Raw genomic sequence first — 17,783 nt, forward strand, 5'->3', positions numbered from 1 at the left:
AGAACACTTAAACAAGAAGTATTGCCACCAGGAGGTCCAAGTGCATTAGGACAGGTTTTAATGTCTCTCTCCGCCTTTAATGCCATAACACCTCCTTCTATCCCATCTCTCTAGCCCGCCCCGCTACCCCCCTCAAAAGCCCAGAACAACTCTTTTGTGCATTGAACACAGGGATGAAAATGCTTAATCTTTTCATGATTGTTTTCCTTTCCAAATGCAGAACTACGGGTCCTGCATTTGCTACTTCCATGAGAAGGAACTGTGACAAGTAGAAGCTGCCAGAGCCCATCTCAATAATAACTGAGAAGAGTTTGTGGTCTCTGACCAATCCCCACTGGTCAGGCAGTGTCTATATATCACAGAAATTCCCATTACAACAACCAGCATTAACTGACACCCTCATTAGTAGCATTAGCAGAGAGACGAAGGACTGAATGGACATGAGGAATGAACTAATACCTTAAGCCCTGATTTATGCCAAAAAACTGAGTCACAGCTGACAACGGGTCCCCCTAAATTAGTGCTGAAAACAGTTTAACAAGACAAGACTGTTTGCATTATACAATGCAAACATTGCGTTACACAAGAGTTGGTTGGAGCCTCAGTTCAAGTCTCAACCACACTGCCTGAAATGGCATTGGAAAGCGTGCTGTCCAATCTATGTAAGCAGTTAAACACCACAGCTACGTAGCTCTTTTTCATCTGTAGATGGTAGGTGTCATTATCTCCAGTTTACAAAGGGGCAACTGAAGTAGACAGGATAAGTAACTTGCCAAAGGTCACACAGTGAATCGGTGGTGAAGCTGGGAATAGAATCCAGGTATCTGGATTCCAAGCCCGTTAGTTAAGCAAATTTCCCATAACATATGTGATCTTTACCTCTGCGTTTTGAGACAGAAACTGAAACTTCACTTACAAAAAGTTCTCTAGAGCCCGGGTAACAGTAATTCATAGCCATACTAGGGATTATATTGGTCCCCCCTTTTCTACCTTTACATCTGTCAAAGATCTCTTACCTTGCCATCTGCATACTCTATTTTTTCTCGCACCTCCTCATCACTCTTTTTGCTTTCTTCATATAGTGAAGATCTTCTGGATAATATTGATTTTGGAGGAGAACTCTATGGAAAAATTACAGTCCCTGTTATATTGTCACAGGGATATTGAGTTTTGCTAATATTTTTGTTAGTCTTAATCAACTCTGCCAAAAATATGGTAATCAGGAGAGCACCATTACAGGAGACAAGCACCATACAAAAGGGTGAGACACAGAGCCCAGTCTCATTTACAGAGAGGCCCCTTCAGACTGCTCAGGCAGCATAAAGGGACCTTAAATTATATTTACATGCAGGGTGTAAAAGGTCCTCACTGTAAATGAGAATCAGGCTGACAGTGTCCAGACCCATCCTCAGCTAATATTAGTTACAGTCAGGGAGTCTGTGTGTTTTATTTTGGAGGCAGGAATCCAATGGAACAGAAAGTTTTTCTCCTTGAAGGTAGTAACACATTCAGGTGACCAACACAAGAGGGAAACACGCAGCTGTGGACAGTTTAGGCTGTGAGGGTGAGCCATCACCTGAAATCACCAGCCCCATCTGGGACCCAAGGGCCTGGTGAAAGGGGTTAGAAGAATATCCTGATCCTGTTGTGTACATTCCCGTTCACCAAAGAATGTCACGTGAGGTCTTAAATGAAAGCCAGAGTCACACTGGCCTTTGATATCATTGTGAAATGTGTGTACAGATACTATGTAAGGAGTTATGTATCTATACTAAAATATGTTCTTATAGTCTGTATTACAGCAGAGGTGGAGAAACAGGTTTCCTGTCAGACAAAAGATGTTTATTCAGCTTTCTCTTTGTTGGCATGTGAATTAAGCATCGTAAGCTAACACAATGGAGGTATATTTACATATGAATCAACAGAAAGATGTGAAATCAAGAGGGAAGAACACACAGGAACAGCAAGTAACAGGGGTTATCCCACCTCTGAGTATAGACAATGAACTTCGGTGATATAGGCAGACAGCAGGTAGTATCCTGCATCTAGGAAGTAAATGGGCAGTGCACTTACATTCATGAAATGGGATTTCAGTCAACCTTGGTTGAAGACACTGCAAAAGGCTTTGGGTGAGATACTCTTCGTTAGACAGGAGGTTAACCTAATAGTTAAGTTTAGTCTCTAGAAAGTGTGCTATGATTTTGTTTTATGTGTAACCTTTTTGTTTCCATTATTCTTACTCACTAGCTCTTGAATCTTTGATAATAAACTTATTATTGTTCTCACTATACATAAATCTCAGTACTGTGATATTAAGGCAGGTGCTGATCCTGAGTTGAATCATACAAGCTGGTATGTACGTTTTTGCCTTGGGAACAGCAGCCTTGGTATTTCTGTGAGTGTTCAGTAGATAAGGGGCTGGATGCTACAGGGGAATGCTTCAAAGGGGACTGGTGTGCACCTATTATTAACCTGCCAGGCAAAGGAAGGACTGACATAGCCCAGAGGAGAGGGTTAGAGAGGCTAACAGGCTGGTGGTATCAGGGAGCTGACACCCAGTTAAGCACAAGTAAGTCTTCCCTCTGACTGGAGGCAGCAGGATAACAAGGTAACCCACAATCTTGGGTACCCTGAGAACTGTCACACCATTCCAGCAGCTGTCCATCCTCTCTGCAGCTTCTTAGCAATGCCTCTGCCCTCCCTGACAAGATAAGGGCCTCCCCTCAGCTTTAGCATTATTTATGCCTCCTCAGTGGCATTTTCCCCAGCGGTTCCCCTTCTCTCTGAATTTATCTGTCTTCCGTTCCCCATTTCCTCCAAGTCCAGATTTCTTAACTGTGGCCCAAAACACATTGGGTTTTTCTCTGCTGCCTGCCCATGTATGCCAAGATATCTCCAAAGGGTCTGAGTGCTGCAGCAAAGCCTTCTGGGACACATTAGCAGCATCAGGCAACAACAGAAAACACACACACTGAGGAGCTCTGAAGACAGCAGTGGCAACTAAACTGTAGTTAAAAATATGTTAGTTTTGCATAAGCTTTGCACTGGAGCGATGAGCTGCCCCAACTCTTGCAGAGAGAACAACTCCTCTTCCTACCCCCAGATGGTCATATGCAATAGAAGGCACGGCCCTTCAGAAGACTGAACTAATATTAATCCATGAAAGAAATGTTATGCAATATTGCGGTTAGGAAAGAAGGCTGAAATGGAGGGTTCTGTTTTCCCAGGTGTGTTTTATTTTGCTTGGATTGAAAAAAACATTTCAGCACACACTTGCATGGCTGGAGCTATGGGTGTTGAAGATCAGTACGGGAGCCAGTACCTATAATAAGCTCAAACCTTTGCGTCAGCATCCACAAAAGCATGAGAACCTTCTGCTGGTGTTTTGCTGCCACTTGGGGTTATGCTGTTTCTCCTGGAGAGAATCACAGAGGCTGTTCGATCCCAATGTTTCAGTGATTTTTGAGTCTTTTTAAGGCCCAGATTCTCTTTCTCCTGTGCCAAGATGAAAATATTAAGTAGCAACATAAACTTGCTTAATACAATAGTTATACGGGGCTATTTTCATGGACAAACATACCATGGGATTTGTAAGACGTCACTATATTATAATACAGTCCAGCACTAACAGGTGGGAGGGAAAATGAAATACTGGTCTCACTGAAAACAATGGTAATTTTGCCAGTGACTGAAATGGGACTGGAATTTAGCTCAGTGTCTGTGAAAGCTGAAGTCTAAATCTTTTTGGGTGATTAAATGTTTCTATATGTATAAACATACCTGTGCTTCCTCATTGTTACTGCAGGATGCTGAGCTACAATCGTCGTCGTTCTGGTTGCGAAAGAGGTGTGTGTCCTCTGAACTACCTGAGGTGGATGAATATCTGCCTACAGGGTGGAAAAAAACACCAGATTCAAAAGGTCAGTGAAGGCATAGGAAAATGACAAGTCACACAAAGGTCACAGTGTTGGATCAGAGTCCATTTTAAAAATGCTGACTCTCAGATTCATGCAACACATTGCTTATTGCTGCAGTATCATTCTTGTTGACAGCAACCTTAGGTGCTGCCTCCTTCTGGAGTAAAAGAAAGAAGCCGTTTGCTCACCTGCAGACCACTGCTGGCAGGTAGAAAGTTCTCACAAATTGCAGACATAGAAATGTAGGGCTTGCAGGAAATCTTACCTTTTATGTAAGAAAATGAGTTGGTTTCCTTAATCACACTCAAGTGTGAGACAGGAGGTACTGGTGACTTCCTGCCATAGGTTCTTTGTTCATTGTGAGATAATTGATGCATAACCTAAAACAAAATGAAGCGATTTAGACAAATATACAGTCCTATCACCTCTCTAACTTGGCAATTCTCATTGTAGGAATGGTCAGATGTGAACTCCTCCTGGGCTGTCAAGAAATGAAGCTTATACCAAAAGTAACTAAAATGCTAATTTCCCCTGGATCTAAGTCATATTTGCTTTAAGGTAATAGTCCAATTTGAAAAAAAAAAAAAAACAACCCCACATCTGAGTCTGAAAATTCTGTATCAAAACTAGGGCTACATTGTGCCTCCTACCTTTGTGCATGGAGAGGTAATTCGCTGCATGAAAAGGGGGGCTCAATTATCACCACAGCACTCTCCTCCACCCTAGTCCTGCAGAGAACTCTCTGCACAGATCTTGCAGCTTGTCTACACATTGAGTTATTCAGGAATATTCCTGCATAACTCCATGTGTAGACAAGCTGTAAAATTTGTGCTGGCGAAAGGAGCAGAGCACAGGAAGGCTGGGGGAGGAGGAAGGAGTGGGATGCACGTTGCCCACTTCTTGCCCTGAAGAAATTAGTCAGAAAACATAAGGTAGAAATCACACTTTCAACCACTTTAAAACATCCACATGAAAATTTTGCTCATGAGACAATATCTAGAGAGACTGGCATAGAATGGCTCGGCTGAGGGGCAGATGGGAGAAAGGGATATTTATTTAGGTCACTACAAAAGAAAAAACAAAATGTATCTACAATTTGTTTCTGTTTAACTGTCTACCTCTCCCCCGACATAAGTGTACTGCTCATCATCTTAGATTGTAAACTCTCTGGGGCAGCACATATCAGAATGGATCCGTGATCCCGACCAGGGCCGCTTAGGAATATCATAATATAATCAGTAAATAATCATAACAATCTGCACGGTTGACTAGTTACCTTCTCTGGCTCAAATGGTGTTAATCTTCCTTGATGGGGTGTTCTCCTGTCAGTAGGTGTTGTACTTCTGCTTTGAAAGTGATTAGATGGTGTCTTTTCTCTGTGTTCTCTTGTTACTGATTTCGAAGATTCAGTCCTTTCCACAGTACTTTTCTTTGCCTGAAATGTATTCAATACTTTTGCATTAAATGGACACAGTCTTGTAAAAAAAAAAAAAAAAAAAAAAAATCACACTGAAATCATTCTGTAAAAGTAGTAAAAATAATTTACTTATTTTTAAAAAAAAGTAGAATGTTTTTAAAATAATTTACTTTTCACTATTTTTGCTGTTTGTTTACAGTTTATATTTCTCTCTCTTCTTGGAAAATGGAAGTGAACAAGTTACTTTCACTTTTGTTTCTAAGCAGTTTCATTCTCTGGTTCATGTAAAGATGGAACAATGCTGCGAAAGATTGCAATTGCAGCTGCAGGATGTTCATGTATTAAGCACTTACAGATTCATAGGGTGAAATCTGGCCCACCTGAAGTTAATGGCAACATTCTCATTGATGTCACTTGGGCCAAGATTTGACACTCAGTTTTTAAGGCCAGCAGGAACCATAACAATCACCTTGGGTAAAATTTTCTAAAGCACTTATGTGACTTTGGAGCCTAAGTTCCATTTTCAAAAGTGGCCTAGGCAGTCAGGAGCTAAAGTCCCACTGACTTTCAATATGACTTAGTCTCTTTTGTAAATGGGATTTAGGTTCCTAAATCTTTTAGGTGCTTTGGAAAATTATATTTCTAGTCTGACCTCAAACATAACACAGATCATAAAATTTCACCCAGTAATTCCTGTATCAAGCTCATAACTTCTAGATGAACTAGAGCATATAGATTGTCTTCAAGACTGGATGTCTTTCTAGACATCCAATCTGAGCCACCCCATTCAAAAGTGGGGAAATGACAAGCTAATATTTCACACACAATATTAACTTTGCCCCTTAGTGTCTGTGCACATTACACAATATAGTCTTTATTCACATGATCACATTTTACTTCACAAATGATACAATATAGAATTTTAAGGGCTTTTTTCCCCCCTAAAATCTTCCTTCTATCTCTATTCATGTTGAACAGTAACCTCATTCCACAAGTACTCCATTTTACTTGTTTTTAAATTCTATGTTAATTCAGTGACTGGGCAGGCAAATGCGGTTATTGCTGCAACAACTGTGAGAAGTAGCTTCCACAGTCCTGATTTTATAGGGACAATCCCCATATTCAGGGACTTTTCTTATATAGGCACCTATTACCTGCCACCCCCGTCCCGATTTTTCACACTTGCTATCTGGTCACCCTAGTCCTGGATGTTAGAACTTATTTATTTCATGATATTAACCGCAGAGAGACAGGAGGTATCTCAGTTCATCTGACTGACAAGGCATGGATTTTGGCTAGGTATAAAGAAAAGACAGGCAAAGGATAATTATTCAGGATGCTCGAACGCAGGCAAAACAGAAAGTAATGACTTGAAGCCAAGAGGAGGAAAATTGTAACTAGATATTTAGGGAAAAGTTCCTAAAAATGAGATGCATTAGACAATGGAGTAATTTAACCACAGAAGAGGAGTCAAAGGGCTATCAGTGTGAGCACAGTCCTGTGCCCATTATGGTCAAATGGAAGCTTTGCCATTGATTTGACTGGAAGTAGGATTAGGTTTAATGTACACTAAAGAGAAATTGTATTTCACACTGAGGGCCAAATTCTGTGTGGCCTGAAAAAGTGAAAATGCCGGATTTCTGCTTTGGAGAGACAAGGCTGCAGGGAGCCCATGTAAGGAGACTTCACAGCCTCCTGGGTGCCATGGTGCAATTCTCTAATGCATCTCTCTCTCTCTCTTTAGGACCAGAGTCAGGGGGGTTGGGGGCAAGGGAGTCTGGAAGGAGGGGGAGGAGCAAGGCTACTGAGTCTTCACACAGTGCAAATTCAAGGGCCAAAATCATGCACTGGGGTAGGGGGCACAGTGCGCTGTGATAACTACAAATAGGCAATTCGGTTGGGTTTAAAATAAGGAGACAGATGATTGTCTCACACCAGCACGGAGTTAGGAAAAGTGCAAGGAAAGCTTTACTGCACATTCTTAGTGATGAGTCATAACCTGTGGCCATGTAGAAAAGGTGAACCCACTTATCTGGACACTGTGATTTATATACATTTTGGTCCCAGAAATCATTCTCTAAAATAAGTCTCATGTTTTTAAATTCTGGAATATGGCTATTTGCAATAAGGACCCATGTTTTATCCATACTTTCATATTCACTTCTCTGGAGGGGTCCTTCTCCACTGGCATTTTCCTCCCCACCGGAGTGGTGCTGCGACTCTTATGGCTACCTCGCAATGACCTTTCTTCCAGATTAGCCAGAGATGATGTTCCTCTCAAAATAGCTTCTGAAACCTAGTGTAGAATTTATGATAAACAATAGATGTGAAGTATAAATCATTTATAACAGGACCAGTCACTTCATCTTGTACCTGGTAAAAAAACCCAGACCAAACCTTGACATTTTCTGATGTAACAAGGCAGTACGATATAAATACACAGGTAGCAACTATTCAGTGAGTTAGCCCACGGGGGCCTGGAGGTGTGTGTGAGGTGGCATATATTTTTCCCCAAGCAGAGAGATCAATACAGGATGGAAATCCCTCACTATTAGGAGCCTGGAGTAGGAAAATTAATGGCTCTGACAGGAGATGAAACAGAATCATCCTAAATTTATACACAAAGGACTAGGTCCCTCATCTGCTTGAGTTATGTTCCTCTGAGCCTGGGGCTAGCCAGGGACAGTATGGTCTCCAGCATAAGTTACAACAGCCTCACAGTCATGTCTCATATACAGCATTCTTATGCCTGTGCAGAGGGAATCTCAGAAGCTGGAGCTCCAGGCTTTATGGCTCTTTTGCACCATCAGAGCAGGCCAAAACAGGTGAAGTGGGGGTCAGAATCTAGCCCAAAATGTTCAGTCTATTTTGCCTTCTCTAACTTGCTTTGACTGGGATTTTTATGCGGTTTTGTTCCATACAGGTGTCCTTTATGTTGCATACAGCACAGATGGCATTTTTTTGTGTGACATTTCACTATGCATAAAAAGAAGGGTCCCCAGAAGTAACAGGCAGATTTCGGTCAAGTTAAAAAATGAAATACAATTTTAATTTGGGATTTCCATTTTTAAAGGAGCCTAAGGGAATTAGGTGTTTAATTCTTCTAAATGCTATATTAAAATTGAATCAAAATATATCAATAGACCAAGTTTACTTACCATTTCCCTTGCTTTATCAAGTGAAATTGGTGGTTCCAACCACCTTTTAAAGAAGAATGTAGTTACTGTCATTTACAAAGGGGAAGTGATTAGGCTACTAGCCTAGGACTGGTAATTTCCCTGAGGATTGGCTATGAGGGGAAAGAGAGTATGTACATGCACTCCTGATTCTGAAGAAATCTTAAAGCTTTGGATTGCTCTGACATTGGTATGCCAGCCATTTCCACCACTCAGAAAACCACCCATAGACAACAGATCCTTCAATACCGGGGTTTCTGATTTTCTGCTTATGAAATCCACAGCTCCAGATTTCTTTTCTGCTTCCAGCTTCTGATGCTCTGAAACTCTGAGCTCATCTCGAAGCTCCAGGTTCTGTTTGGTCAGCATCTCTATCTGATTTTTTAGCTTGCCATGGGCAGCATGCCAGTGGGACTCATTTCTCCTGAACTCCGCCTGGAGCGCTGCAATCTGCTGTTTTAACATCTGTTATTAGAGAAAGGCATATAAGATTAATGCATCATTCCAAACAAGACAAGCCTATCTCAGGCATTTGGAAAGAAGCATGGAATCTGTTGTTTTGGTTAAAGCTTTACTGAAAATTTTCATTATGACATAAATCACACACAAAACAAAATAACACAAGAGCTACCAAAATACACAGCAATAAACAAAACAAAAAATCCATGTTGGAGAAGAGCCAAAGAAAAGAAACATAAGAAAAAGGAGTAGCTATTAATCCCCTACCGTATTTAAGGTGTACTGATAAGCATCTGCAGCAGTGAGATATTCAGCCAGAAAGGGCTGATTTCCAGAACTGTTGAATACTCACTACTCCAAATGAAGTCACTGGAAGTTGCAGGTGATCAATACCTTTCAAAATCAGACCCTAACATTCAAACCATGAAAGGGCATCTTATTATGTTTGCATTGAAAAAAAAAGATTTTCTTTAAGTGGCTTGAACTGATGGAACAATCTGACTGATTCAGATTCTGATCCTAATGAGTCCAGAACATCCACAACTCTCATTGACATCAATGACAAATCATGACTGGATATCTTTCTAAAACACATGCTGTAGCTCAAACAGAAATTAAGGGCTTGATGCAGATATTACTAGGTGAGGTTCTTTGGCCTGTGTTATGCAGGAGATCAGCCTAAATGATCATAATTGTCCCTTCTGGTCTTTAAAAAAAAATCTAAACATTTACAAACCTCTGGCCAAGCCATTTTAGAAATACATTTAAGCTCATGTCTCCCTAGATATGCTCTGCCTCTTTATTAACCCTGCACTTTTAAATGTAAAAGAGTGGATGTGCAAAGGTCTTGAGCCTTGCCTCTGCTCAGGGAGAACTACACCTAATGCTTAATTGTAATCTGTCATCTTTGCTTGCATTAAGTGTTTTTGCGTTCATTATTTGGTAAGTGCATTTCCAAGCAAATTGAATTGTGTATTTTAAATCCTTGTCCCTTTGGAACAAAACCCTGCAAACCCCAACCCCCAACACTTGGGAAGGCAGTGAGGAAAAGCAGCAGTTTTCCCATCCTCCCTCTCCATGCTCTTCATCCTTTCTCTCCTTTCTTTCTTCCTTCAAGCACATAATCCTTTCTTCTTCTGCTACTTCATTTACCTCTTAATCTGCCAAACATGGGATATGCCTCCAAACTGAGGTGGACACAAGAAAGCTATTTATTTATAGATATGTACATCCATCATTATGGCACTGGGACACATGATGTACGTTGACAGGCTTGATCCTGCACAATGGCAGGTGCGTATTATTGCATGTATAAAAGCAGAAGATGAAAAGTGCTGAGCAGACAAAGAGAGCAGGGGTACCTGATCTTGCAAGAATGAGTGATGCTGTGCGTCCACTAAGTTACTAATGTAAAGCATTTGACTTAATCCTGCAAGCAGTGTTGTTGTAGATGTGTTGGTCCCAGGATCTTGGAGAGACAAAATGGATGAGGTAGTATCTTTCTAGAGAAGTTGGAGAATCTTGAGAAGTTGTCCAATAGAAGATATTACCTCACCCACCTCGCCTCTCTTAATCCTGCATGACACTGTAATTAAAAAATTAGCACTATATAAAATCAATGTATCCCCTATTAAATGGATTAAAAACTGATTGATAGATCTCAAAAGTAATTGTAAACAGGGAGTCATCATCCAGTAAGCTGTTTGTAGTGGAGTCCCACTGCAATTTGTTCTTGGTCCAGTGCTATTCAATATTTTTATAAAAGCATTGCTGGTAAAATGTACTGATACCAAAATTGGTGGAGTGGATAGGAGCAGGTCATTTATAGAGAGTTGAGCCAAATGCAAAGTCATACATTTAGGAACAAAGAATGTAGGTTATGCTTCTAAGACAAACAGACTGTATCCTGGAATGCAGTGGCAAAAAAAAAAAAAAAAAAAAAAAAAAAAAAAAAACGACTTGGTAGATAACCAAGTGAACATCAGATCCCAGTGCAGTGCTGTAGCTAAAAGGGCAAACGTGATTCTTGGACGTATAAACAGAGGAATATCAAGTAGGAATAGGCAGCTGGCACCATCTCTGTGTATGGGATACGTGAGACCATTACTGAAATGATGTGCCCAGTTCTGGAGACCACATTTCAAAAAGGATACTGAAAAATTGAAAACGATTCAGAAAAGATCCACAAGAATGATCTGAGGTCTGGAAATCATGTTTTGTTGTGAGAGACTTAAGCTGAGACTATTTAGAATATCCAAAAGGTGGTGACTTGATTACAGTCTACAAGTACTTTTGTAGGAAAGGAATTTCTAAATCTAGCAGAAAAAGGCATAATTCTATCCAGTGGTTGGAAACGGAAGCTAGACGAATTCAGACTAGAAATAAGTTGTAGATTTTTAACAGTGAGGATAATAAACATTGGAACAATTTATCTCAAAACATGGTGGGTTCTCCACCACCTGAGCAGCAACTCTCACTGGACTACACACTGATCTAGAAAATCGCATTTTCTTTCCCCCCTTCTTTGTATTCAGGTAAATGTATTTCTTACAGACCCCTTTGCTTGATATCACCTGAATACCCTACATTAATGTCCATACTGTATTTTGCATTGCTTTAATTAACCCTGTTGGCTGTAGACAAAGTTTGTGATTTCTCCCACTTGTCTAGACTTCAGATACATCCTGACCCTCCAACACTGTGATGCAGCCATCATTTCACTTCTTATTATACTGTAACTGTACAGCATGTCAAGGCTATGTAAGTACCTGGGCACCACTATGTGAAACCAGGTCATTCCCAGAGCTCATCTCAGATGCTATACATGGATGAACATCAGGAATAAGTTTAAGACTACAGGGCCAAACCAACTCCCACTGCTGAGAAAGGTGAAATGTGATGGAGAAAACAATGGCAGAGAAACTGAGTATAATGAAAAAAAGAAAGAGCAGGTGAGAGAGGAATAAGAAAATAAGATGAATTGCTACTGGATGGATGGATAAAGAAGTGGACATGGGAGTTGTTGAAATAGAAAAGGAATAGTAAAAGCAAGGGTGTATAAGACAGAAGTGGCCAAGAAAAGAAACATCTGAGGAAAGGGAGAGAATTGTGTAAGGTAAGGACAGGAAAGCTAAGGGTATTGATGAGGGAAGGAGGGACACAAGGTGAGACAATTAGATACTGTGGCAATGGATATGATATAAATACCTAGATACAGAAACTAAGGGAGAGATGCTTGTTCAGGGAATGGAAAGTGGGGAAGTGTGTCTGTGTACAGAGGGGAAAGTTCGTAAAAGGTGGGTGTTTCTGAAAGAGGGAATGATGGGGCATGAGGTGTATTTGTTGAAGGAAGAGATAGGCTAGGGGACAGATCCTCAGCTGTTCTAAATCTGTGTATTCATTGAAATCAATGGAACTAGAGTGAATAATACCAGCTGACTGTTAAAGACAGGGATGTGAGTGTATTTTGACAGAGGGAAGGGAATTAAATGTCGAGAGGAAAATTGAAGTGACAGACTCCTGGGAGGGGAGCTTATTCCACATTCTCTGTCACTTTTCCTCTTTTGCCTTGGGCCTGACACCTGATCCTCTGCCTCTGTCCCATGTGCAGCTCGCCACTGGGCAGTGGGATTGTGATGTCAGAGATAAGTCAGAGCACTGTGCTGCCTCTCGCCTTCCTACCCCAGTCTCTCCCTCCCCTATACACCTCCTCCCTCTTCCACCTCGCCTCACTCTTCTGATGCCCATTGGGTTCTATGGGAAATCAGTGAACCGGTCATCACTGTCCTCCTTGCTACTTTCCCTTGTGTATACATCTAGCTCGATCCTTCCCTATTACCACCCTCCTTTGCTATGAACAACTCCTGGTTGGGTGGTAGGACTTTGTTAGAAATAAATAAGCCTATCAACCAATTTCAGGGAAAAACAGAGAAACCTGAACTTGAGACATGGCAGATAAGTGACCAAGGAAGGGATTTTCAAGTGTTTTATTGTAAAATATATTTTTATTAAATCTCCACTCATTGTGTTAATGGTTCAGAACAGAACAGTTCAAACTATTTTTATAAGCATTCCCATTGCCCTTTAAGTTCTAGTTCCAGAGCTCCCTGCTAGAACTGGTGAAAAAACAGAATTTCTGTCCCATGGGAAATGCCAACATTTTGAAACTTTTTTTCTCCCAAACCAGCATGAAAAGTCAAAATCTCAATATAATTTGTGAAGCAGAGATTCCAAAATATTTCAATTAAGAAACACCAAAATGACCTTATCGGCCAGTTTCATTAATGTCGAGCTGGTTTGTTTAGGTAACATCGATACACATTGCAGAGTATTAAATTAATACATACTAAAATGTATCTAAACAAAAGATAAGGTTAAAATTATAAGTTTAAAAGTTTAAAAAATTAAAAGTTAAAACGAAATAAAGTCTAAACAAAATACTCCATTTCCAATCGATTGGAAATTTTTCTGTTGAAGATTTTGTCAAAATCAGCATTTTCCCAGGAAACGTTTCATTTTAGACAAATCACCATTTTCAGATGGAAAGCTGTTCCCCTGAACATTTTTCAACCAACTCTACTGACCCACCCTTTTCTGCCTTTAAAGCACTGCTTCCAGATTCTCACACTCCCCTCTATCAGTATCTAAAAAGGACTCACCTTCTTTCTTTCTGCTTACAGCTGACCCCCTCCACAGAAGGTCTGGAAGTCACATCATAGCTAGCAATAGTTGCTAGGAAACACAAGCTCATACTGTCCCATAGGCACAGGTGTCTTGGGATTTCTATAGCATTGGGAAAATGAAAAGAGAGGATGCTGGACTAAGGGGACAGGGCTGTAAGGTGCATTGTGAAGGAACCTGGGATAACCTGCAATGATGCAATCAGGAAAGGAAAGCTGGGAGCTGAGAGGGTCCTGGCAGAAGACAGGTGTAGGGAGGAAGCTGGGAGGGAGAGTTATTGAGGAATCTAAAGGCAGCAGTCCAGCAAAGTTTTGGTCAGAATGGGAGGATTCTTGAGGGGACGGCAAATGGCTTCAGTCATGCTGCTCCTGTTGCAGGCTGCCTGTTACTACAACTGAATTCTGCTCGATTCCCTCCCTCCTGGGCAGGCTGAAGTAGTTCCTGATTTCTACAGCATCATCCCAGCAGCCTCTCCATCTCCCCCGCAGCGGGGACACAGCACTGGAGACCAGCTCCAGCTGTACCTGGCATGCCACCACTGGAAGCCCCACTGGAAGCAACAGAGGAGCTTGAGTGCCCTTAAAGGGGCCTGGCCCCTGCTCCTCCGGCCACTCTCTCCCTCCTTCCCCCAATGGGGCTACAGCAGCAGGGGGAAGGAGCTGTCTTCACGTCTGAAAAATTAGAAAATGAAAGATTTTACAGTTTGAAAGCAGCCATTCTTGGAACAATACTCCCAAAGGCTCTGCCTCTCTTATTGGAAAGGAGCCCTAAACTCCAACCCTCCAGACTTTGCCACTGTCTTCTGGTACTACTAATTGGTAAGTGCTTTTTTTCTCTCTCTATCCCTCTCTCTCCCTCCCTTCCTCCCCCAAAGTAGGAACGGGCAGCACAAGGTGTCATGACAATACAGACAGCTTATTTCAGGGAAATGGATGCCTCATGGGTGACGAACGGACGGATGGACACACACAGGCCTTTTCTTGGACACAACCCTCCCTAGTATTAATGTATTATCCATGATTAACAATTTCTACCAGCTCCCTGGATGGTGATGACCTGCCCTTGGTTATACCCATCTTTGTCATCTCCTGTCTGGACTACACCACCATATACCTGGGCATGAAGTATTCAGCTTTTAGGAAACTCCAACTAGAACCAAACGCTGCAGCAGGTCTCCACAGCAACACAGGCTACAGTGAGCACATCAAACCTGTCCTTGGTGTTCTGCTCTGGCTTCCCATAGAATACAGAATTAAGTTCAAGGTCTTGGTCCTTATCTTCAAGGTGCTCAATGGCTTGGGCTCAGCATATCTAAAAACTGCCTAAAGCTCTGAGATGAAGATTGTGGTCAACAACTCCACCCAATGGCACACTGGAACTTTCCACCATAAAGATAAAGTTACTGTGGGCAAGAGACAGAGCTTTCTCAGGGGCTGGCCTGAGACTGTGGAATGATCTCCCACAGGAACTAAGGACCATCACGCGCCACTTTCCACTCCAATCGGAATGTGCACTTCTTCAGCCTTGCCTTCTCCAATATAAACACAGAGCAGCATGTACATTTAAAACAAAAGAAAAAACAACAACAAAAACCCAACCTACGCTGCACTCACAGTTGTCCTGGAAGAGGATGAGACAGAGAAAACAAGTTACATGTGACACATGTCACTTAATGCATTATTGGAAGGTACATAGGTACTACGGTGATGAGGGCAGTACAAGAACCTATATAGAAGAAAACAGAATCAGACAGTCACCACTTACTTGTATTTCTTTTGATTTCACTTCCTCCTTAGTGACTCTAGCTGCTGTTGCATACTTCTTAAATTCAATCTTTTCTTTCTCCGGTGTGTGAATGTGATCTCTCTGATATTCTTCAAAGTGATTAAATTCTTGAGCCTTGCTGGTCTCAAGCTGACCCATTCGTGTTCTGTTCAAAAAGTAAATCTGGGATTATGAATCTGATGTAAAGCATGTAGGTTGAGTCCTGTCTTTGTACGTGTATGAAGGATTCCCACAGAGTTAGGGCCTGATTTTCAGAGGGCCCTGGCATTCATGGCAGACACTGAAGTCAAGGGGAGCTACAGGTTCTCAATACCCGCAAAATATCAGATCTTTAATCGCTGAGAGTCTCAGGTGCATGTCTGAAGGTAGAATTTGTCCTTTTGAGCAGATGGAAGACGATTCCCATTGGGATTTTCTCCCCAGCCAGCTCTATAGCCATGAGTTTTAAAGGCTTTCAAACACATTTTCTGAACATATGAAGGGATAAATTATGGCAGCCAAGGGTGTGCCGTGACATTTTTAGTAAGGCATGCAATGATTCAATTCTAAACTTGAATGCCTTAGGTAGTCTAACCTTTTTAGTGACATTGCACATAATGGTGTCCTCTACGCAGTGTGACCACGCCCATGGTGAGTGTGAGGTCACTTTGTGCAGAGGACGCCAGACAGAATCATCTCATGGGCCACATCTGGCCCAGGAGCCACCAATTGGACAATGTTTTTTAATTCTGGAGCATGTAATGCGCACATAGATGGCACACCGCTGATCACCACCCAGAGCAGTTGTGTCTGAGGGCACAGGAGGCTTCTTCCCCAACAGCACATCCATGCAGTGTGCAAGGTGGGAGACTGAACTTCCAGAAGCCCTAGCTGCCCCAGAGTGAGAATGGCCATAGGCCCTATATACCAGTTAATGGATGGGGAGCTGGCGGGAATGCTTGCTACAGGTGTAGTAGGTCCAAGTGTTCAATGTATAATCTTAGCACTTAGGAGGTATTAACTGAAGTAAGCCCAAATGCTTACCCCATTTTTTGAATATATTATTATATCATTTGCTAGCCTCATCCACCAGGTACATTGAGGAGGTAAGAGCATTCATCTCACTAACTCGGCCTGTCACTTCAGAGAGTTACCTACTGGAGAAAATGGAAACTAACACTGATTTTAAGAGACATGCAGGCCCCCTCCTCCTGCTGTCCTAAGGAAGGTGCATCTGCAGGAGAGACCTTTAGAGTTTAGTCATTTGGATTTAATTTATTGGTTCCTTTTTTCAAAATGAGCCCTTCCAGTACTCTGGGTTCATGAACGTTAAAAATAATAAAGCTCACCAATAAGCAATTAACTCCTCATCCCAGCATCTCTTAGGAATAATAAGTACAACACTCCTGCTTATGCCCATCTTATCCCTGCCCTTTGAGAACACAGAAATGTTACTCAGAATGTCAACAAACTTGGACCACAGCAGGAAGCAATTTCTAAAGTCTTCTAAGGTCTTTCACTGAACATGGCCTACTTTCATGGCTAAACCAAGGAGCTTATTAGTCCCAGTACCTCAACTGATCTCCTCTGCTGAAGAATCACCCAAAGAGACCAGAGGTGTTACAGTTAGGGTTGACCCCACCTTTCAGGGACCTCATACAACAGATTAAAACCAAAGCCTTGAATTGCACATGAAAGTGAACTGGCAGCCAGCGCACATCACAGGTGTATAGTGCTCCCTGCAGAAAACACAGCCTACAAAGCAGATCTCCATGTTTCATGCAAACTGAAACTTTAATAAGGTCTTCAGCTGTAGCCCCGTGTAAAGCACATTGCAACGATCTAATTGTGAGCTCACAAAGACACTGTGATGGAAGCAAAGTTCACAGTCAAGAAAAGTCCTTCTAGCTAAATGGAGGGAATAAGCACCCACGATTGCTACCTGGGCATCCGGAAGCTGCTGTAGCTCCAACAAGAACTGTGGGTTATATGTCACAAATGGCAGGCAAACTCCACAGAAATAATCTTCACCAAATCTCCTGACAGCTTCCCACAGCCAACAACAATTACATCAGTCCTGTCTGGGTGGAGTCCCAGCCTACCAGCTTTCATCCACGCCCTAGTCTCTGTTAGCCACTGGGTACATGCAAATTCTAAACTCAGAGTATTTTCACTCTCTAGTCTGCACTTCTCATGCCTGCAAAGGTCCAGAAAAAATGTGATTTGGAAACCAGTGAATGGATAGGAGCCCAGACAGGTCCAGGCATGCCAGCTGACTCTCAACAGGGCTCTCACTGCTTCCCCCAGGCAACATGGTATAACTGAAGCACTATCACTATGGTTACCAGCCAGGGCTCCTGATGTGCTCAT

General features: G+C 41.9%; 1 protein-coding gene across 1 annotated transcript in view; it reads right to left on the minus strand.

The window, feature by feature from the left end:
• The window catches only part of LOC137145226 (centromere protein J-like), a 73,409-nt gene that overhangs the window by 7,786 nt on the left and 47,840 nt on the right, over nucleotides 1–17,783 (minus strand). Inside the window, exons 10-17 of the mRNA XM_067535922.1 lie at nucleotides 15,414–15,579; nucleotides 8,760–8,975; nucleotides 7,484–7,630; nucleotides 5,194–5,352; nucleotides 4,183–4,297; nucleotides 3,781–3,887; nucleotides 3,340–3,495; nucleotides 1,017–1,121 (exon numbers count right to left, since the gene is read on the minus strand). Of these exons, the coding sequence (XP_067392023.1) occupies nucleotides 1,017–1,121; nucleotides 3,340–3,495; nucleotides 3,781–3,887; nucleotides 4,183–4,297; nucleotides 5,194–5,352; nucleotides 7,484–7,630; nucleotides 8,760–8,975; nucleotides 15,414–15,579 (1,171 nt within the window). The remainder of the gene's footprint in view (nucleotides 1–1,016; nucleotides 1,122–3,339; nucleotides 3,496–3,780; nucleotides 3,888–4,182; nucleotides 4,298–5,193; nucleotides 5,353–7,483; nucleotides 7,631–8,759; nucleotides 8,976–15,413; nucleotides 15,580–17,783) is intronic.

Source organism: Emydura macquarii, unplaced genomic scaffold (genome assembly GCF_026122565.2).
Source record: "Emydura macquarii macquarii isolate MOO-44397 ecotype Brisbane River unplaced genomic scaffold, CSIRO-AGI_Emac_v2 contig_3517, whole genome shotgun sequence".
Classification (NCBI taxonomy): Eukaryota; Metazoa; Chordata; order Testudines; family Chelidae; genus Emydura; species Emydura macquarii.